We start from the raw sequence: 21,595 nt of genomic DNA, 5'->3' as shown, positions 1-21,595 counted from the left end.
TTTAAAAAAAATTTTTTTTTTTTTTATTTTATTTAAAAAAAAATTTTTTTTTTCAATGTTTATTTATTTTTGGGACAGAGAGAGACAGAGCATGAACGGGGGAGGGGCAGAGAGAGAGGGAGACACAGAATCGGAAACAGGCTCCAGGCTCCGAGCCATCAGCCCAGAGCCCGACGCGGGGCTCGAACTCACGGACCGCGAGATCGTGACCTGGCTGAAGTCGGACGCTTAACCGACTGCGCCATCCAGGCGCCCCAATTTTTTTTTTTTTTAATGGATGTAGAATGAGACAATATTAGCAAAGTGTTGATCCTGGGAAAGCCGAAGCTAGGGTCATGGGCATATGGGGGTTTGTTTTCCTATTCTATGTACTTTTAAATCCACGTGGACATTTTCATTATAAAATATAAACAAAACATACGGGGAAAATAGACCCCAAGCTAGTGTCACGTGTTCCAAGTAGGTAACAGCCAGATGAGACCATCTCTTTGTCTTCCTTTCCTTCTTTTAAACGCCACGTCGTTACTCTACAGTCCTCTGCAACTTGTTGGATTTGTTGGGTTTTCAGCCTCCTGCGGGCCACCCACTCTTCCCATGGTTCCCCGCACCCTTGGAGTTATTCCAGCCCCGCCCTTTTCCCTCCTCCTGCAGTGGGCTTAATCCTGCAACTCTTTCTCTATTTCACATGCTGCTTCCCCCGACACCACCAACGTCTTCCCCAGAGCTGACGAAATCGAAAAGTCAGAACGGGGTCCCAGCCTCTTTCAAAGGCTCTGTTCTGTCTTGAGGAGGCCCACAGCCTAAGCATATTTGGTGGGCTCCCTTCATCTCTGCTGTTTAGGGACACAACAGTCCCACGCTGAAATCTGTAAACCCTCAAAAGCGTCCCCATGTGTGAGTGGCCGGCCTTCCTCTCTGGGTAGAGGTCTGTCTATGTTCTATCTCCCACTTAACCCTGCGCCGCTAAGCCGGTCCACTAGTTTGTCAGTCCCTCTGAAACCGCGATCTATTTTAAGAGGTGTAAGTAACTCTACCCAACCTTGTGTCCTTTCAGCCTTCTTATCCAGGTCACTGCTATCTGATCGTGGTGACCTCTGTGAGCAAGGACTGGGCCTTGTTCTTCGCTGTCTCCTGCACCAGGCCTCACCCTGGCGGGGACATGGGACGCTTAGCAAACTACACCCCGCTGCATGGGAACAAGCTCCTGCAGCTAACGGCTGCTTAGCCCGGGCGGAGGCAGGGCATCCTCCACCCTGATTTGTGGCTCTGTCGTTCCTAACTGCCAGCCGCCCCTGCCCCAGCACCGGCCGGCACGAGCTGGGTCTCAGGGCATTTCACCCCCACCACCTGCCTCTGGCTGCTTCCACCTGGCTCTCTAGCCGGCCCTCCCATCGCACTCTGGTTCATCCATAGTGTTCTCTCCCTCCCGAAGCCCTCCACCACTTACTTCTTCACTTTTCGTCTAGATAGTTAGGTTAACTCTTTCTTGCAGGTGTGTTTGTTCACTGATACCCTAAACTCGTTGAAGGCAGAGGAAACACCGCAAATGCTGTTGGACTTCTGTTTGGGAGAGAGGGAAAGTGGGTTTTTTTTCCCTGTGATTTTGTTCATTAGCAGTGGAACCTTTCTCAAAGGTGCCCTCACGTGGAAGTGCCCACATAGCTGGTCAGGGCCCAACACGGACGGTGGGAGCCTAGGGATGGACTTTCTGGGCAGGGCTTCCACCCCATCTGTCGTTCTCCTAGAAGGACAGGTTGCCGCCCGAGGCCGTTTATGCAGCAGGTGGGAAATACATAAATACAAGAGGAAATGAACCGAATTGACCTAGTTATATCTTCTTTATCTTGAGAAATAAAAAAAAAAAATAACAAAAAAATAATAACACCCCAAAGTACATAGTAGAATAATAAAATCATAAATACCCAAATGGCACAGCATAGAATTAACAGTTTTTTTTCCTTAATTTTATTTATTTATTTATTTATTTTGAGGGGAGGGAGGAGTGACAGAGAGAGAGGGAGAGAGACAGAGAATCCCCAGCAGGCTCCGCACTGTCAGCACAGAGCCGGACGGGGCTCGAACTCACAAACCATGAGATCATGACCTGAACCGAAATCGAGAGTCGGTTGCTTAACCGACTGAGCCACCCAAGCGCCCCTAGAATTGGCAGTTTCTAACAGTTATTTTCTCTCTGTGTCGTGCTGTCATCTGGAGTTTCTGGGTGGTGGTGGAATCCTGTTGTTCAGTCCTGAACGTCCGGGGTGTGTCACCATCTTTTGCCTTCTCTGGCCTTGTCTTGGAAATGCTCCATGGTGTCAGTGATTGAAGGGGGCACACATTTCCTCTATTCCCGTCCTTTCTTTATCCCCACGGAGGCCCACACAGGCAGCGACGAAGCTAGCGCAAGATTTTTGTTGCCCGTCAGGGGCACTGCCGGGACCCGAAACAACCAGATTGTTACGTCTGAGCCTACCTCCTACTCTTCCTGTTTTGTCTCCTTCCGTATTCACTCCTAAAAGTGACTAGTCTGGGACAAAACATCCGGAGGGACCCTGGGACTTAGGTACCCTCTCTGTGTGCGGTTTCTCAAACAAAGGGACCCTACTCACCATTTCCAGGGCCCTGAGTGGACAGGAGTTCCTGCCTCACGGGGTCTGGCTCTGGCTATTGTAAAAGGACATTCGTCCTCTTAACTATTAAGTTCTTCTCCACCTCCCAGGAAGAGGAGCCTCCTGCTTCCTGCCTTGCTTTGTGGTTTCCCAGAGGCCGGGAAGATGGAGAGTCTGTTGTGGATTATTTTCGTGGCAACAGGAATTTTATTTCCTTCTCTAGCTATGGTCATAATAGGCTGTACATAATGGGCCGTACCCCCCGGACCATGGTGTCGTGTTCTCTAATACACAGTCCTACAGACATAATTAGGGCCCTTCCTGGGCCAGATGTCAGCTGAGATAACATGCCTTGTTGGATTCACTTGGTGAGTTGACAGGTGGGGGGCCGGGCCCACAGAACCCTCTTCAGAAGGGTTGGGTCAACCTAGCAAACTGGTCTTGTCTCCATTAGCTGAAGTGAGGCTGACTGGCTGAGGTCACCCATTTTGCCCAAGCCTGCCCCTTCTCCGACCGTTACCAAGAAATGTCCCTGCCTCGTCTAAGTGACTTCTGAGAACTCACTTAACAGTGTTAACAGTGTTTGAAGGCCAACGGAAACATCTTGCTTCTCTTAAGAGTTTTTTTTTTTTTTCAATAGAAACTTTCCCTCGTGAATCCATGCCACTCACATAACCTGGATGTCTTCGCTGGGCATGTCCAAACTAGAATTATCACTTCCCCAATTGGCTGGACATGGCAGGTCTCCGTGTCTATGCTGAAGAGAGAAGGGAGGAGAACCAGATGGCTCCCCCCCACCCCCCGCCCTCCGGAGAATGCTGGGCAAGTCATATTTGCAGCATCCCTTACCGCTCAGATGGCCACCCACCCGGTGCTCGTGCTCGTGCTCGGTGTTCAGGGAGTCTCTGAGGGCTCTCCTCACCGCAGTCGCACCATTGCTCTCTAGCTCCTGGGATGCTTCTCTGGTTTAGAGGATTCTCTTTTCTGTCATAGAATAGTCACTTCTAGGGGCGCCTGGGTGGCGCAGTCGGTTAAGCGTCCGACTTCAGCCAGGTCACGATCTCGCGGTCCGTGAGTTCGAGCCCCGCGTCAGGCTCTGGGCTGATGGCTCAGAGCCTGGAGCCTGTTTCCGATTCTGTGTCTCCCTCTCTCTCTGCCCCTCCCCCGTTCATGCTCTGTCTCTCTCTGTCCCAAAAATAAATAAAAAACGTTGAAAAAAAAATTTAAAAAAAAAAAAAAAAAAAGAATAGTCACTTCTAGACGTTGGTGGCCAGCCGGGTATCAAGCTCTGGACTCAAGCCCTCCTTCTGGCATTTGCACTTCTACTCAAGAGAGGTATTTGTTTACCCTCTTCCCCTTCTTGTGGGCAACCTTGATCTTTCAAAAAGTAATCCACAGTCTCCTGTCTGAATATTTGTCTACACATCTGCTAAGGAGAAAGAGGATCCTTGCCCTTAGATGACCTTGAGGTGACACTATATAGAAGTGCAACAGTTTGAGAAATGAAAAACATCATGGGAAGATGGGCAAGAGAGTTTTGCTTTTTTTTTAGTTATCATTACTGACTTCAGGAGTAGAATGTAGTAACTGATCACTTACGTAAAACACCCAGTGCTCATCACAACAAGGGGCAAGGGAGTATTTTTATGTAGCCTTTAAATCAGTGTCTTGCAAGCTTTTTCTTTTCCCCTCCACATCACCTAGGAGGTGCTGCTTACTCCTTTCTAGCACAATGGCTCGCAGCAGCAGCAGCAGCAGCAGCAGCAGCAGCAGCAGCAGCGTGGGGTGTACAGGGAGAATGCTAAAGTTTAGAAATGTTTCAAATACCTCCTTGCTCTTTGGAGAATCACTGTTCTATAAATACACCCTCCTGGGGCCTGTAGCAGAAAACTGGTCAGAATCACAGAGGGTCGTTCCTAACTCAGTAACTGTTCATGAAGCACCTGTTCTGGGCAAGGCAGTATATCCAGCATCAGGGGCCTATGAAGACAGATGGGAAAGGGCCCTGGCCCCAGGAGAGAGAAGCATCTATGTAAGAGAAGCAGACGCCCAACATAAGTGTAAAATAGGAGATGCTAAGGGTCACGCAAGGGCTACAGATAACATATTCCTGGAGTTCAGGACTGCCTCTGACTGAGGAGGTCACGTAAGGATTTATTAGAGCAACTGAACTATTTGGGTCGGTTTGGACATGTTATTAAGACAGGGCCAGAGCTCCGCCCTGGGATACTGGCCCTCCCAGCCTTGTTGAGGCAGGGAACCGGAGGGGAGCTCGCCCAGAGACGCGTGGGGAGAGGATGGGCCAGTCCACTCGCACAAGGAGGCTTCCAGGACCCTGGGAACCTGCCTACAAACCGTCTTCCAGCCTCCCCCACCGCTTTGCTCCTCATTGTTCCACCGGTCAATCTCCCGGGCTCAAAAACCCAGCCCTCCGACTCCGACTCTTTTTTCCCACTTATATCTACTGAGTTACTAAATCCTGTTTTGTTTTGTGTTTTTTTTTTTAGCGATTAAAAATGCCTTATCGTAAAGTAGGCATAACATAAAATTTACCATTTTAGCCACTTTTAAGCAGACAGTTCATTGGCATTCATTACATTATCGATATTGTGTAACTGTCACCGTTACCGAGTTCCAGAATTTTTCATCATCCCCAACACAAACTGTGTACCTGTGAAGCAATAACTCCCCTTTCCCCTCCCACCCTCCACTCCTGTAGCTTCCATTTCTGTCACTTTGAATTTGCCTCATCGAAGTCCCTGGAACACATATAACGTTTTGTAGGTTCATCCAGCTTACGGCCTGTATCAGAATCTCCTTTTTTTTTTTTTTTTTTTTTTCTTTTTTGAGGCGGAGGGATATTCCATCGCCTGCACAGGCCACATTTCGTGTGTATCCCTCCATCGCTTGGTGGACATTGGGATTCAGATCCTGGCTTTTTAAAGCTCTGTCTGTCCCAGCTTCTTGGCATCCTCTTCATCGCCTTGCACCTTCGTCTGCATTTGAACCACCGTGTGCCTCGGTGACAGGCCTGCCTCTTACGGTCCATAGGCTTTGCCTTCGGTCCTGGCCTCTGGTCTTGTTCTTGTATGGGGCTGGGGCAGGACACCTGACTTCTCCTACGCAGTCTCCTGTCTTTGAGTCGAAGCTAATGAGGACTCCGTACAGTAAGGACCGTTAGGAGGATGACATTTCGTCATGTGCCTAATTACTCAGCACGGTGCCTGATACACAGCAAGTGCTTAGCAAACGGTGGCTCTTAAAGAAAGCGCAATTTCAAGCTGATTTTTCCTTCCTTTGTCCTACCTAGTGGAATCCTGTCACTTGTTCCAGATTACCTGGCCAAAAATCCTAGAGCTGAGGTGGGGAGTTGCTTCTGGCCGTCCCGTCCTATCCCCAGGGCCCGAAGTGGAGCTCACGTTCTTGGGCTTCCCTCATCCTGCGAGGACCGGCTCACTTTTGCTTTCTGCATGCAGCAATCCTTGAGAGCGTGTGCCCTCTCTCAGAATTTCTTGTGCACTTACTGCCACCTCGTTTTGCACTGTTTTGTGTATATATTTGTGTTACGTTTTTGATTTCCAAGCCTCACGAATGGGGTCTGCCAGTTTTTCACGGTTTGCACCCACATTTGAATGTTAAGTAATGCACCTGCACCCAAGAGAGGGTGAGAATTTTCCGACAACCCTCTTGTAGTCATCATGTGTCACTGAGGCTTTCATTTTGTGGGGGTGTCCTCTTGGTCACTTCCTTTTGAACACCATCAGGTAGAGAAGGCACCTTTCCTGAAACTGCCTCGTTCTCAGAAAGGCCAACTAAGTGAATTCAACTTTTCCTGAGCAAAGGAATTTAACACTAGCTGGGTTGCTATTTCTGGAGGCTTGACCTTACGAAGGCAAAAGTGGCTCCCAAAGTGGCTGGCTGTAGGGATGCCTGAGACCCTGTGTGAACAAGTGTGTTCAAAGAATTTTAATAAACTATCAGGGAAATGTAAGTAGGGAAAGAGCACACATTTCTAAAGTAATTTATTTTGTCACGTGACTTCAATAGATATGTAATTTAATAAATACAGAAGCTGTTAGGGATAGACTTTGACCATTGCATCTAAGCCCTACGAGTTTATCCATTCAAGTTGGGCACATTGTATTTGGAATCTCATTACTTGGGGGCGTATATGGGAGTCGTGGCTTGGTGGCCAATATGAACAGGTGAGGTATGGCCCTAATATTACCGGTTAGAAAATTAGTCTCGCCTTCTGCTTACCTTTACAGTTTTTTATTAAGTTTATTTCTTTATTTTGAGAGAGAGAGAGAGAGAGAGCGTGCACGTGCACGCATGAGTGGGGGTGGGGCAGAGAGGGAAGGAGAGAGAGAAAATCGCAAGCAGGCTCTGTGCTGTCAGCACCGAGCCGAACACAGGGCTCGAACCCACAAACCACGAGATCATGACCTGAGCCAAAATCAAGAGTCGGATGCTTAACCGACTGAGCCACCCAAGCATCCCCCTGCTTACCTTTAGACGCTTTGTGTCCTGCTCTTTCTGACTTTGATGGCGTGGACAGAGAGTGGTGTCGTAAAGAATTTTCAAGTTGACTTGAATATTTCAGTAAATCAGGTTTCTAAAAGCAGAGCACCTCTCCTTCATTTCTCCTTTTAAAATCTGCTTGGAAATTGAATTAATGAAAATTATGTGGGTTTAAGGTTCACTGTACTTCGTTGGGAAGAAACACCCCATGGCAGTGGATGGGAGTCATTAATTCCCTGTGGAAGTATTTGCCCACCGTGCGTGGGATCCTGAAGTTACCCAGATGGTCTCTCTCCTTCTCATGCTCAGGATGAGGAGATGATCCAAAGGCAGCAAACGTGGTCAGGAATTCAGGTATAGAATGGGCTTTGGACAGAGACCTCTGTTTTCCTTTCTAACTGGTGGATGCCGGCATCCCTGTTTGGGGAGAGCCCGACTGCTCTTTTGGTTCAGGAGGGGACGGCTTAAGCAAATCTAGCTTTAGGTAAATTGCCAGCCAGGGTTAAGGAGCACGAATCCAAGGGTTTTGGAGTGGCACGCGGTCTGGCTGCTGCTCTCTTGTTCCTCCCCAAGGCTGAGCTCTGCCCAGCCAGCTCAGGACAAAGGGGGAGTTTCAGCCTTCTGTAAATAGCCTATTGTACAAGGGCAGGAGGTGGAGCAAGGAATGGCAGCGTTGCCAGCTTGGCTCGCTGCTTTTAAGGAAAGATGTCAGGATTTCTGCATTTGCTGCTGCTGGGGCAAGGGTGCTATTTATGTGGGTTTGCTTCAAGGCTGCATTCCTAGCAAAGTATTTCATCAAACCGCTGTTATTCAACCGAATGAAAGCTTGAGGAACTTTAGAAGGGGAGAAACATCCCGGTCACCCATTTTTTTGGGGGGGTTTGTAAACAATATGAAGAAAATAAAATGCTGATGTAAGTATAAATCTGCAAAATCATAGGTCTGTGTGTGTGTGTGTGTGTGTGTGTGTGTGTGTGTCCCTGTGTCCTTAGAGAATGATGCCCTTGTGAGTCACCTCTGGCCCCAAACCACTTTTGTGTGGTGTAAACAAAATGGTAGGAGGTAAACCTTTGTGTCCGGGTGGCCTTAGACCCATATGTTCAGAGTCCAGGATGATGGGGCAAATCCTGGTGGTTACGTAAGACAAGGGAGTTCAGATGTCCGGTTCTCATCAGGCCATGCAGTGTCAGTGCTGAGGACCTTTAGAAACCACCTGCTGTCACGGTTTCTAAGCCGGAGTGGGCTGCGGGGGACTTGTGAGCCGCATGTGCAGAGAAGTATGTGCATGTTCCCAGTGGAGAGGATCAGTGGCCCCGCAGAGGTTAGGAATTTGTTTGTGTAGAGGAAAAAGCATGACTTTAGGGTCAAGTTGGTGTCCCCGTCTTGGGATACACCTTGGGGAAACCTCTTAAGTCTCCAGCCTCAGTTTCCTCATGATCATTTTGTATTGCGATGTTCCGGTGAGCTACAGGATGTGAAAGCCTTTCTGAAACACTAAATCAGTGCTGTGTTGCCAGCTCTTCTTCCCAAAGTTTGGGTGGATAAATACCAGGACTTCTGTTTCCTGACAGTCGTGCAATCCAGCTTCTACTACCGTGTCCTGTGTATCCTGTCCTGTGTCCTGTCCTGTGCACAGGGCTACTTAAAGGCATCCTTCACAATGGTTCTTTGCGCTGGATGTGTGCCACGTTCCCCCAACCATTGCTGTGTTCTCTGTCGTTCTGTGGTTTTAGACTCCAGCTCTTTGGGAAATTCAAAGGACCCAACTGAACAAACACACTTTTCCTAAGTGCTGGGAGGAAGGGTGTGCAGGTGTAGCTGTTGGGGAAGGGAGAAGCCAGCTGCCAATAGTCTTGTGTGTTCTCAACTGAGAAATACTGGCTGCTTAAGCCTTTAATCCGATTGAATCATATTCTTAGCAAATAGCAGCATTATTACTTGCCTCGGCTGTAAACTTCCTGAGAGGGTGATGTGGAAATTTGCTTTTGAAAGAATTTAATAAAAAAATATTCCAACTAGAACACCGTTGGAATAAGAAGTACAGTCTGTCTGGGTTTTAATCATCTGTTGGCAAGTGTGGGTCTTGATTCTTCTTAGAGACCTGTTGGGGGCTGTCTTAAAGCGTGGTGTTAATGTTCACCTGCAGCATTGAAGGGCTATTTATTGTGGCTAATATTCTCTGAATGAGGTCTGCCTGCATTTCTAAATACGCGAAGTGCCTTTTCCTTAATAGCAGTTACATAGAAGGAAGAAGATTTAGAATGTTTTGTATTCATGTTTAAGAGTCATTCTTCACGTGGATCTAAAAGGATTGTCTTAGTTCTTTATTGGATGGGCTCTAGTTTTCCTGTGGACAGCATTAACCAGTTGATTAAGTGAAGCTGGTTTTCAGCTTGTCTGTCACCTGGCTGCGAGCTGAGAGGCATGAATTAAACTGTTGTACCTTGTCATTATCACCCACTAAAGGTAAGAATTTAGCTGGGTTTCAACCCTTAGCATTACAGATTAGTATCTAAGAAAGTGTTCTTGCAACGGTGCAAGATTACCAAATCAGTAATTTTCTGAAGTGTTTTTTTTTTCTTCAAGTTTCTTTCCTAGACTTATCTCTAGAAATAGACATTTTTCTTTCTTCGTCTAATGCTGTCTACAGCTTGGCTCCTGCTGATGCTTAAAATAGAAAAAAAAAATAATCACCAGTTTATGACTGTATTTGTTTATGGGGGGATTATTTAACGTTCCCCTCCAAGGACTGGATTCTGTCGAACAGCCCCTGCAGATTCACAGGATCAGGGCTGTATGGAAATGACTTCAGGGACCCTGGGGAGAGAAAAGCCAAGGGCAGGGGTGTGTCTGCGAGGGGTGGGAGATTCCTTTCCGGACCCAGGGGCGCAGTGGGCGTGAAAAAGGCTGCCAGGGGGCGTGACTTGAGGGGCAGGCAGGTCCGCACAGGGCGCAGTCGGGTTGCTTAGCGTTGGCTGGCTGGCTGTGCTGTGTATGGAATCTGGCCGCCTGCTGCCAGCGGGCCCGACTCCCATCTGTCTGCTCGTCCTCACGGTCTCCGTGAGTGCGGGCCTTGCTCAGGGAGCCCTCACTTCAGCACGCCCCGACACCGCCGGCTCAGTGTCGTATGTCCCCCACCAGCTGGCTCCGCCGCCTGGACCGGGCGGTGGGCGCCGTCCTCCCAGCCGCCGGCTCCAGGCCCCCCCGCCCCCCCCCCCCCCCCCCCCCGGCGCACCCTGGCTGGCCTCGTGTGTTCACTGTGCTCCCGAGCTGGAGTAGCTCCGCTCCTGTGCGTTCCACTAGAATAAATCTGCTGTGGCCATACCACGGACAATCTGTTTCTTTCGTGGTCCGTCGCCTGTTGGTTCGACATGCCGCCCAGCATCTGATCGTTTATTTCACTGGTTTTTAAAAATATGCCCATTGTCTCTTCTCATTGGGAAGCCAGGCAGAAAGAAAACAGTGTCTGTTTTCAGATCTGGCACTGGCAGTGACACTGGCTGATGCCTGTCCCTGCCCATGGGTGGAGCAGTGGGGTGACTGTGCTCCCAGCTGCCCATTGGCCCATCCTCCACCCGCTTCTCCTGGGAAGTCAAGTGTGAATTTTGTCTCATAGTTACCTTTAGCCCAGTGGGCAGCAGGACAGGAGTCGGCCTGTGGCAAATGTCCTGAGGGACCTTGGCAGGTCGGGCAAACGCCAGCTGAGCTCCTCCCCCCACCCCCCTCCCACCACCTCTTCTGCTCCGCAGTAGTCACCTAGCAGTCAGCTGTTGGTGGCACCTATGGTGAGTGGTATTGTAAGTAGTGGAGCTTCTCCTCCAGAAGTATGACCTGAAGAAATTTTGCTTATCTGTTCCTTCTCGGTTGTCACGGAAGGAACTTTCGTGTGTGTGTGTGTGTGTGTGTGTGCACGCACGCGTACCTACACAGAGTTGTGACGCAAGAGTGCACGAGCTGAGCAAATACATTAAGATAGTGATGGCCAGTGAAAACACCCAATACTCTGCTCCTCTCTAAACAAAATTTACAGCGGTAGAGAGTGAGATTTAAAGATTTCTGTATCTGAAAAAAGAAAATTATGTTCAGTTTTGTGACCTCGGTATTTAAAAGGACATACAAGAAGGAACTCACAACTACCATCTGAAGCACAGCTAAAGCGTTCACACTTGGCAGGCAGGTTTTGAGAAAAGCCTTTCAGAGCATTAGCTATGATTTCCTTCCCTTTACTGCCAAACATACTTTATAGTAGTGGCTCATCAATTGTTTTCTAATTAGAATTATTCGTACTTATTTCCTGTTCTGACACTTTTTATGCTGATGTATATATAAACTGTCTATCCCATCCAATTTGAGGCTTTCATATACATTAGGTTGTTTGTCCAATTTTCTTCTGTGTGTTTTGGCTTTTTTTTTTTTTTTTTTTTTAGTTTACTTATTTATTTATTTTGAGAGACACAGAGTGTGTGAGGGAGGAGCAGAGAGAGAGAGGGAGAGAGAGAGAATCAATCCCAAGCAGACTCCACACTGAGCATGGAGCCTGACAGGGACTCGATCCCCTGGTCACGAGATCATGGTCTGAGCCGAAATCAAGAGTCAGTCACTTAACCGATTGAGCCACCCGGGCACCCCTGTGTTCTGACTGCTTTGTTGTTGTTGTTGTTTTATTAACTCTGTACCTTACGGTTCTGCATAAAGGACTAATCACAGGATGTTGGTAGATGAAATAATGATAGTACTTAGCATTTATTGAGTAGCTTCTGGGGCCCCATGCCATTCCAAGCTCTCTGTAAATCATGTAACCATTATAAAATCCCCATGAGATAGGTCTGTTTTCAATCTCCATTTTTGGTTAGGGAAACTGAGGCACAGAGAAGTTAAGTAATTCCAAATCATACAACTAATAAGCTGGGAAGACAGAATTTGGCTCTAGAATCTGGGATCTTAAATATTATTCTATACTTCTTCTCAAATACTATGCTTCAGTCTCTCTCCAGATACGTGGTAGATGGTTTAGAATTTATGTACATCCATTTATTATTATTATTATATTTTGGTTGTAATATCCTGAGGAATATAAAAAATTATTTTAGCAGAATAGAGAACTGCAGTTTCCTCTGCATTTGTATTGCTGCTTTTATGGTACAGAGAGCATGGGGAAAGCGAGAGACATACCGACATGTAGGTTGGTCCGTTGGACCGATCCAGAGCTGATGGGAAATCTTTCGGGAGAAGGAGGAGCAGACGGCTGCTGGGTGGTTTGGGCTTACTTGTGCCTCTTCCCCTTTTCTCCTCATTAGCCCTGATAACGAGACTTGAGTGTATTTGATTAGGTGGGAGAGAACAGAGGCACACTATCAAGGAAGAAACTGGTAACTTACGCCACTTGAGCATGTTATGGCGAGAATTCTTTGTGAGTGAAATCTTTTTAATGTGGGGAATGGACACTTTGCACAAAACGATGGAGGTCAAATGAATTTCTGACATGTTCTTAGAAAAATGAAATTCGGCAGCCAGGAAGAGAGCTGGACCATCAGGCCTGTGGGTTTACTGCCTCGATTGGTCAGCCAGGCATCAAGTGGGATGGTTGGCCGTCGGGAATTCTGGAGACAAGTCCTGCCTTGCTGGAATGAACATGACATCTTTTCTCTCCTGACAGAATTCAGCTGAGGGAGCCAGCGACACAGGACAATGCAAGCCCACGAGTTGTTCCGGTATTTTCGAATGCCAGAGCTGGTTGACTTACGACAGTACGTTCGCACTCTTCCGACCAACACGCTCATGGGCTTTGGAGCTTTTGCAGCCCTCACCACCTTCTGGTACGCCACGAGACCCAAAGCCCTGAAGCCACCGTGCGACCTGTCCTTGCAGTCTGTGGAGGTGGCGGTAAGTGGAGGGGCCTGCCGGCCTGCCATGTGGGTTTTCTCTGCATTTCCCCAGATTTCCCATTGAATGCGACACTGACCGGTTTCTGTCACCATCAGATATTTGCAAGGCCACTTTGTAAGCTAAACTGTGTTCAACAGACTGACGTTTGTCTATGTTAATAAATGGAGGGTGGGGGCCCGGAGGATTCCAGAAAGGATGGGCCCAGAGTCCCTGCTCTCGCAGGGCTGATGTTCCAGCAGAGAAGAGAGATGTCAAACAAATGTTCCAGAAAGAAGGATTTCATCTGCGGTATACCTGATACTTAGAACACATCCCCCAGCTGTTGAAAGGGACTCTGAGATTTCACCTAGGATGAGGTGAGGCTAGGAACTTTCCAGAATAACATGGCCACAGAATCTCAGTTAGGACATGATCAAGCAAGGGCATTCAGGAGGGATCCAAGGTTGAATTGTTGAGCACTGTGGTTGTACATAACATGGCCAAACTACAGGCCATGCTCTTGTTCTCATGAAAATGAAACCAGAGTGTGCATTCCCTGGTTAGGGCATAGTGGGTGGGATGGGACAGGGAAAAGCAAGGGACCCTTTCAGAAAGAGTTTTTTCTTTTTTTTTTTTAATTTTCAAAAAAATGTTTATTTATTTATTGAGAGAGAGAGAGAGAGACAGAGAGTACCTACGAGCAGGGGAGGGGCAGAAAGAGAGGGAGAGAGAGAAAGAATCCCAAGCAGGCTCTGCACTGTCAGCACAGAGCCCGATGCTGGGCTTGAACCCACAGACCGTGAGATCACGACCTGAACCAAAATCAGGAGTTGGACGCTTAACCGACTGAGCCACCCGGGCGCCCCAGAGAGATTCTTTCTTGATGTCTCTGTTCTGCTTTTCTCCCTTTTGAATCTCTTTAGTATAAAATGTGAGGGGTTGAAAAGATGAAGCAGCCAAGTTCTCACTGGTGCCCTGACTCTCTGCATTGTGGTTTCTTGCTTCTCCCTACCTAAGTCAGAATCGATTTTCAGTATTCATAACTCTAAATGTACATAAAGAATGTCTCTTCTTCCCCTTGCTGCCCTGGTCCCCAGGCTGATGGCCATGAGGAGGAGAGGGTACCGTTCCACACGAAGCCTTGGCCTGCCTGATAAGGACCATTTTATTACTTACAGGGTTTTAGTTCTTTTAGACAATTTTCTTGGATTCATTAACTTGAAATTTTTATAATCTGTAGAAGATACATCAGTCTAATTCAGACCAAAATGTAAAGATAAAATGGCCGAATTATTGCCAAGAAAAGGTGTTTTCATACCTTGTTTAGAAGGTAAATGTGACTTAATATTTCACTTCAGCTAGTGGCGCCTGGATGGCTCAGTCGGTTAGGCGTCTGACTTCAGCTCAGGTCATGATCTCGTGGTCCGTGGGTTCGAGCCCCGCATCGGGCTCTGTGCTGACAGCTCAGAGCCTGGAGTCTGCCTTGGATTCTGTCTCCCTCTCTCTCTCTGCCCCTCCCCTGCTCACCCTCTGTCTCTCTCAGAAATAAATAAACATTAAGAATTAAAAAAACAAAATTTCACTTCAGCTAATAACAAGACAAGAAGGAGTAGAATTTAATTTTTCTAATACATGAGTGTGGGGTTTTTGACATTCCTTCTCTTCTGGCGGAGGACCTGGTGCCTCAGGGTAGCATCGCCATCGCTATGAAAAGAGTACTTGGCAAGTGCAGATTTAAGATATTTATAATTTAGCAGTAACTGTAAATGCCTAATTCTAATTGTATGAGAAATTGTGGAGGCACTTACAGTGTGCTTTTTAAGTTCCAGCTTAGCATAAAGTCATTCTGAGACTTATTAAAATAAGCATTCATGTCCTCTGTAGAACGGTGGAAAACTACTGATAAGCAGAAAGAAAATTAAAATCTATAATTCCACTACCTGGTAGAGTCTCCCTGATTTTTCTCTTCGCTTACAGAACTGGATTCAGCTCTGATTTTCAGAATTTGTCAGTCTTGGGAGTAGATACAAAATTTGTTTCGCATTTCTTTTTTTTTAAGATTTTATTTATTGTTTTGAGAGATAGAGAGCAAGTGAGTGGGGGTGGGGCAGAGAGAGAGAGAGAGAGAGAGAGAGGGGGACACAGAATCCGAAGCAGGCTCCAGGCTCCTAGCCGTCAGCACACAGCCCGACGCGGGGCTCGAACCCACAAACCAGGAGATCATGACCCGAGCCAAAGTCGGACGCGTAACCGACTGATCGCATTTCTTTTTTTTTAAGATTTTATTTATTGTTTTGAGAGATAGAGAGCAAGTGAGTGGGGGTGGGGCAGAGAGAGAGAGAGAGAGAGAGAGGGGGGGGGGGGGGACACAGAATCCGAAGCAGGCTCCAGGCTCCTAGCCGTCAGCACACGGCCCGACGCGGGGCTCGAACCCGCAAACCAGGAGATCATGACCCGAGCCAAAGTCGGACGCGTAACCGACTGAGCCACCCAGGCTCCCCTGCTTTTCATTTCTAAAAAGAAAACTTAAAATACTGAAATAAAGACAAGCTTTGAGTTCTGATGCTCCATAACGACAGGTGCTTTCCTGTAGGTAGTGTGGTCATAAGGAGTTCTGTGGCAGAAAGAAGCACTTAATTCATTTCATTAAGTATTCACCAGGAGCCTGTGTATCCGGCACTGATGTAGGAACTGATCGTCAGAATAAAATACTGTTGTTTTGTTCCTTTGTTCCTTTGAAAACAAGTGCCATTTGCCAGTCCACACCCTGGTCTCCCGCCCTTCCCCCATTTCGCCTCCAGATTTCCACCCGCCTCTTCCCATAAACCTTCCATGGGTGTTAAAATGAGGAGTCTGCACTTTTTGGTTCTGCTGCATCTGATAACCACCCACACTGGCTGATTCCAAGCTACACCTTCTTAAAGCTGTGGCCCGGAGGTTCTTGAGAAGTTACAGCTTCCAACATTTCCTTCTAGAAGTCAGGGTGACACTGGAGAAACAGATTCTGATTTTGTGGACATGTAGAGGGTGTCCTCTGTGAAGGAAAATAGTCATTTATTGTCTTGGGGAACTGCATAAAAGTGGGAATAATTAAATTGTCAGCCTTTTGACAAGAAAAACAAATGAATAAAAGTGAAAGTAACATCCCATTTATAGTTCTCTAAGCTACTTTGTGAAGAAAAAAATATTTTGCTATGGTAGTATTTACCTTCCTGTTAAAGAAATTGGATGAACTAAAATAAATAAAAGTAAGTAAGTAAGTAAATAAATAAATAAATAAAAAGGGTGATAAAGAGGACGTTAGCACCATGCTGTGCCCCATGTAAGAAAAGCAGTGAGGACATAAGCTGTAGAACGGGACAGAGAAGCTGAAGTTTGAAACTGAGTCCAACAAGTGTCTCTTCAGTTTCACACACGGTGTGATCCAGACCCTATGTTGAGGGCCGAGCCTGTGCGTTTGTGGTGGCAGCTGACACCGTGTGTCAGCAGTGTGACCCGAAGGCCTGCCTTTCCCTGCGTGTCAGGGAGGAGTTCCATCTTCCACGGAATTCTTTTGCTTCTGCTCGGTAACTCCAAGCTGTGGGGGGAAGCGAGTGTTTCTGTGCCCGTGTAGCCTTTACTCACTTTCACAAGTGATTCACACGTGTCCCGGTTTCAGCTGGTCTCTGTCTGTTGGCCGAGATTGAGATGCCCGTGTCCCCCGGGTGAAGATGACCTTAACCGCAGTGACTGGAAACCCTTCGGGGCTAGTCAGGGGCCCAGACCATGGTGGTCGCAGCTTAGGGACATAGGAGAGCGTGATGCAGCTACAAGGGACCAGAGAAGTGAGCGGATTTGGCAGAGGCTGGACCTCGCTCCTCTGCTTAGACCAGGAAGACAGCTTTGGACAAGTTCCCCTGACTTTTCTGACCTTCACATTCCTTATCTGGAGAACAGAAGTGATAGATCCTTCCCTCCCTCACGGTTAAGAGGACTGCCTAGATACTTGCAGAGGGTCCACTTGGCCCATACCGAGTGTCCAGTAAGTGTTAGTTTTCTTCTTCTATGAAGGCCTCCTCTTTTAACCCTCAAGTTTTATACACAGGAAAACAGCTGAGTCCCAAGAGGCGAAATTATATTACATAGTTAGTGAACTATCCAGAGCTTTGTTATACTGCCTTCATTACAGTGGTTGAAAGTCAGGTATTGTAATAGGGCTTTACAGGGGGTGGGGGAGGATAATAAAGTTGGGGTCTGTGTAGATTAATTTGAAGAGTCAGTGGTTAGACCTTTGAACCCAGGAGCAGGCTCTTCCGAAAATGGGTATTGGAGGCAAAACCGTCTGAAGGTAATGCAGATGGAAGGAAGAAGCAGGGCTGGTGACGTAAGAACGGGGGCTGAGGTTCCACACACGAGATGGGTGTGGGAGCAGAAAGCGGGGTGGTGTGGGTGTGAGGCCGGGGCCGGGAGCATAGTGTTGTCACAGCCGGGGCGGCAGTGGCAAAACCGGATTTCTGGTGAGCTTCTGCCTCCCCGCATCCTCTGCCCGTGCCCCAGGTCAGATGTAGATGGGGTCAGAGCAAAACTCGGTGCCGGTCGGTCGTAGGTCCACCTACCGGAGTTTAACGGATTGAGGCAACCAACCATTCCAAAGCATAAATGAGAATCCAGGTAATTGTTGAAGGAGGAAGTGGAAAGAATATGGGAATTCCTAGATTTGGTGAGAGATGTCAGAAGCATTGAAATGGCTCACTTGCCAAATTAAGACAGAAGGATTTATAATGTACTTAAATGAAAACCCAAGCTATTTGCCTTGTCTTTGAATATCAGAGAAGGGAGTGGACTGCAGAACGTAAAAAACTTTTCTATATCTCTAAGTCCATAGCTTTCTTAAGACTTCATTTTCAGAATATCAGAGCTTAGTTTCAGACTTACCTCGGGTAACCAAACAAGTCAGTCCATAACGGATTCACTGTTTAAACTTGTTGGTTACTGGACCTTGGTTATAGTGTGGGTTCATATCTTTCAATATGCAGGATCGGCTCTTTGGGGATCACTCATCTTGGCTCCCAAGTTGGATGACTTCCACACCAAATGATCTCATGACATTCAGGCACATGCTGGCTGGCGGGCCTTTTGGCGTAAAAGCTTGAGATTGATACATCCACATGTTGGGATATTTATGATTAGCAACTTGCCTTAAGATCTTATTCTTTTTTTTTTTTTTTAAGTTTATTTATTTTGAGAGCTCACGTGTGTGCGCACGAACAGGGGTGGGGCAGAGAGCGGGAGAGAGAGAATTCCAAGCAAGCTCCACACTGAGCATGGAGCCCAATGCAGGGCTCGATCCGACAACTGTGAGATCCTGACCTGAGCTGAAATCAAGAGTCGGACACTTAACCAACTGAACCACCCAGGCACCCCTTGCCTTAGCATTTTAAGCCTGTGCTATAGGAGGTGACACTCTGGATTCAATCCTCCATGCTTCACAGAGTAATTATCTGATGGCCTCCCTTCAGCAACCACTTGGTCATCTGCCATGTGATATGCGCCCAATACCTGGAAGAAGAGGCTGCTGTCCTCATGCAGCTTGTAGGCTGGCCAGCGGTCCTCTTGAGGTCTCCTTCTGTCCCTGGCAGAGGGTGAGGGTTGTCCTTAAACTAACAGGACAATTTGTTCTCATGCCATAAAGCCAAAACTCTGGTTCATTCTCTGATCAGAACCTTGAAAAAAGCAAACTAAATGGAACGTATCTGGCCTGAGGAAGCATTGCTCAATAAATGTCATGGTTTCCTCACATAGGACTTGCAGAGACAAAGTGTCTACCTCTGGGCTAATGACATTGGCAAAGCCAAAAGTGGCAATGCCAAAAAGAAGTTGACTCATGGAAGCATACATCAAATCACATCGTGCACTTTAGGTATCTCACACTTTTGTCAGTTACACCTCAGTAAGGCTGGGGAAAAAACAAAAAAACCAAAAAAACAAACAAACAAACAAACAAAAAACAAAGGGCAAAGCATGGCGATACCCTGGACTTGAATGGCTGGGGCTGGTTCCGGGTGGGGGTGCTGTTGTCCAGTGGGGTAGGACCAAACTCCACAGTGAGGCAGCGATGTAGGGAGAGTCTGAGTGGGAGCTGGGAGGGCAGGGCAGGAAGGGAAGTTGTCTGGGAAGGGCAGGTGCAGTCAGATGGTGGAACTAACACCGGCCCCACGGGCTGTGGAACAAGTGGCAAAGCATCTGTAAGGGGGGGCGTTAGACTCCCGAATTTGAACCCAGTGGGAGGTAGCAGGTGAGCATGACGAGGAAAGGAGAAATATTAGGAGCGGTCTAGTCGTTTCTGCAGTCACTTGTAAATACAAACATTAATAAAAACAGAATTCCCATCTCCGGCAAGACTCCGGCAAAACATTAATAAAAACAGAATTCCCATCTCCGGCAAGACTCCGGCAAGAGTGGTGGAGCAGAAGCACGTGCAGGACTTTGGAAGAATCTCCTGGTTTGATGCTCTGGCTTCCTCCCTGCCGGTAATGCTTGTGCAAATCCTGTTTTTAGGCATTAGCTTTCGTTTACTTGCCATTTGTAATTGCAGGTTTCCAGTCCTTGTTCCCCACTGCCTGTTCTTCCCTGGTCTGATTGGAAAATAATTGTGCATGTGGTCAAAGATGTCTGCAAAGATTTGCCTTTCTAATCTTTTTTAAGATTTTTAAATTTTTTTGAATTTGTTTTTGAGGGAGAGAGAGACAGAGACGGAGCATGAGTGGGGAGGGACAGAGAGAGGAAACACAGAATCTGAACCAGGCTGTTCAGAATCTGAACCCACTGCCTGTTCTTCCCTGGTCTGATTGGAAAATAATTGTGCATGTGGTCAAAGATGTCTGCAAAGATTTGCCTTTCTAATCTTTTTTAAGATTTTTAAATTTTTTTGAATTTGTTTTTGAGGGAGAGAGAGACAGAGACGGAGCATGAGTGGGGAGGGACAGAGAGAGGAAACACAGAATCTGAACCAGGCTCCAGGCTGTGAGCCTTCAGCACAGAGCCTGATGCAGGGCATGAACCACAAGATCATGACCTGAGCCGAAGCTGGACGCCCAACTGACTGAGCCACCCGGGCACCCCGCCTTTCTAATCTTACCCCTAGTAGCTTGCCTGCTGTGGTGCTCAGAGAGTTTTCAAATGCATTTTTCTAAAGGGCTATGGCATCCGAGGGCATTTTCAGCCAGCGGCCCTAGCAGTTGGGGCCGTGGGGGTGGATGCAGAGAATGTATTTGGAGGGGCGTCTTTGTTTAGACCTAATATTCTGGGAGTGTACGAACGTCAGCATTTTCATGCCTTTAGGTAACTTTAGCACCTCTTCCAAAACGAAACAGGCTTCTTCATGACTAAGTATAACAAACCTCGTTGGTTACTTTGTCTTCACTCACGTTGCAGAAAACTTAACTGAGGTTCTCTGTGTTTTGAGGCTTGTCTGCTAATTAGAAGTGACCAGTGATTGGAATGAGGCGGTAGAAGTGTCACTGCTGGTCATGGTCATGGGGCAGCGGTGGGTGGCGTGAGTGGGCTGCAGAGTGAAAGACGGGCATTGCAGAGAACTGAAGGCAGGTTTGTGATCTTCGTGCCAAGACTAGGCCGCAGAAGTATTAAGTAGCTGCCTTGAGGAATTCAAAGAAAGAAAGGTGATTGTTTTAGGGGGAAAATTTTTTTCTTTCTGGATTCCATGTAAACCTGGCGGTAAAAGCTTCAGTTCACCGAACAGGAATATGGTAAAGCAGGTCTGAGAACACAATTTGATTTTGTACAAATGATGCTGCCTCTCACAGGCTTCATTAAGCAGGGAACATACACATGTTCATAAACGACAGACGCGTGTGCTGGAATATTTATTTAAGTTTAAAAATAGCCTCCCCCAAGCAGGGTCAACGGGTGCCAGGTGAAAAATGGCAGATGTAAGCCTTCTGAGCCTCTCGACAAAAAATCCCTGCTTCGTATTCATGTCTTAGAATGCCAACCATGGATGAGAAACAGACACCGGTTCCCTTGAGAAGTCAGAAGTGGGGCAGAATGTTTTGCATATTCCAAATGGCAGGCATGTAGAGATGTTATAGGCAGTTTTGTTTTGCTGGAACAATGTGTGTTTGTGGGGGTTTGGATTTTGTGACTCCAGACTTTCTTCCCTCTCGCAGAGGTGGGAGGGTGCCATTTTCCCTTCTGTGGTTGGCTGATTTCCCCTGGTGATGAGCTTGAAATGTGCTTGTCAGCCTCCACCCCACCCCCCAACCTAAGCAACTCCTCCCCTTGGGAAGGCAGTGGGGAGGTGCTCAGGAAGTAGGAAACAGGAGAGTGAACTAGGGGTGAGGTGGAAGGTGTTCTAGGGCTTTAGAGGAAAGTGTTGAAGAACCGAAGAAACCCAGGCGGCCATCTATGATCCAGGCCCGGCTCCTCCAAGATGGAGACTAACAGCGTGGGGGCGAGTTTGAACCCTGCTTGTGATCCACAAAGAAACTTCTCACCGTATCGGATGTCCGTGTCTCTGGACAACATTTGAGATGTCACATGAAAGCCTCCCCCGCAGGCTCTTCGCTCACCTGTGGAGTGGCTGGCTGGCTACACTCAGGTGC

At 47.5% G+C, this 21,595-nt stretch overlaps 1 protein-coding gene across 6 annotated transcripts in view; it reads left to right on the top strand.

Moving 5' to 3' along the window:
- The window catches only part of ACSL1 (acyl-CoA synthetase long chain family member 1), a 72,856-nt gene that overhangs the window by 9,220 nt on the left and 42,041 nt on the right, over positions 1-21,595 (top strand). For 5 of the 6 annotated variants that reach the window (XM_025933083.2, XM_025933082.2, XM_086703200.1 and 2 more), the window contains exon 2: positions 12,787-13,013. In XM_025933083.2, the coding sequence (XP_025788868.1) occupies positions 12,819-13,013 (195 nt within the window). In that variant the 5' untranslated portion in view covers positions 12,787-12,818. Of the gene's footprint in view, positions 1-7,847; positions 8,045-12,786; positions 13,014-21,595 lie in introns of those variants that run through there. The other variant, XM_086703197.1, reaches the window with a different exon arrangement.

Source organism: Puma concolor, chromosome B1, assembly GCF_028749965.1.
Source record: "Puma concolor isolate L17-30 chromosome B1, mPumCon1.1.hap2, whole genome shotgun sequence".
Lineage (NCBI taxonomy): Eukaryota > Metazoa > Chordata > Mammalia > Carnivora > Felidae > Puma > Puma concolor.
Note: the sequence above shows the minus strand (reverse complement) of the source record. Positions and strands in the feature narration are given on the sequence as shown.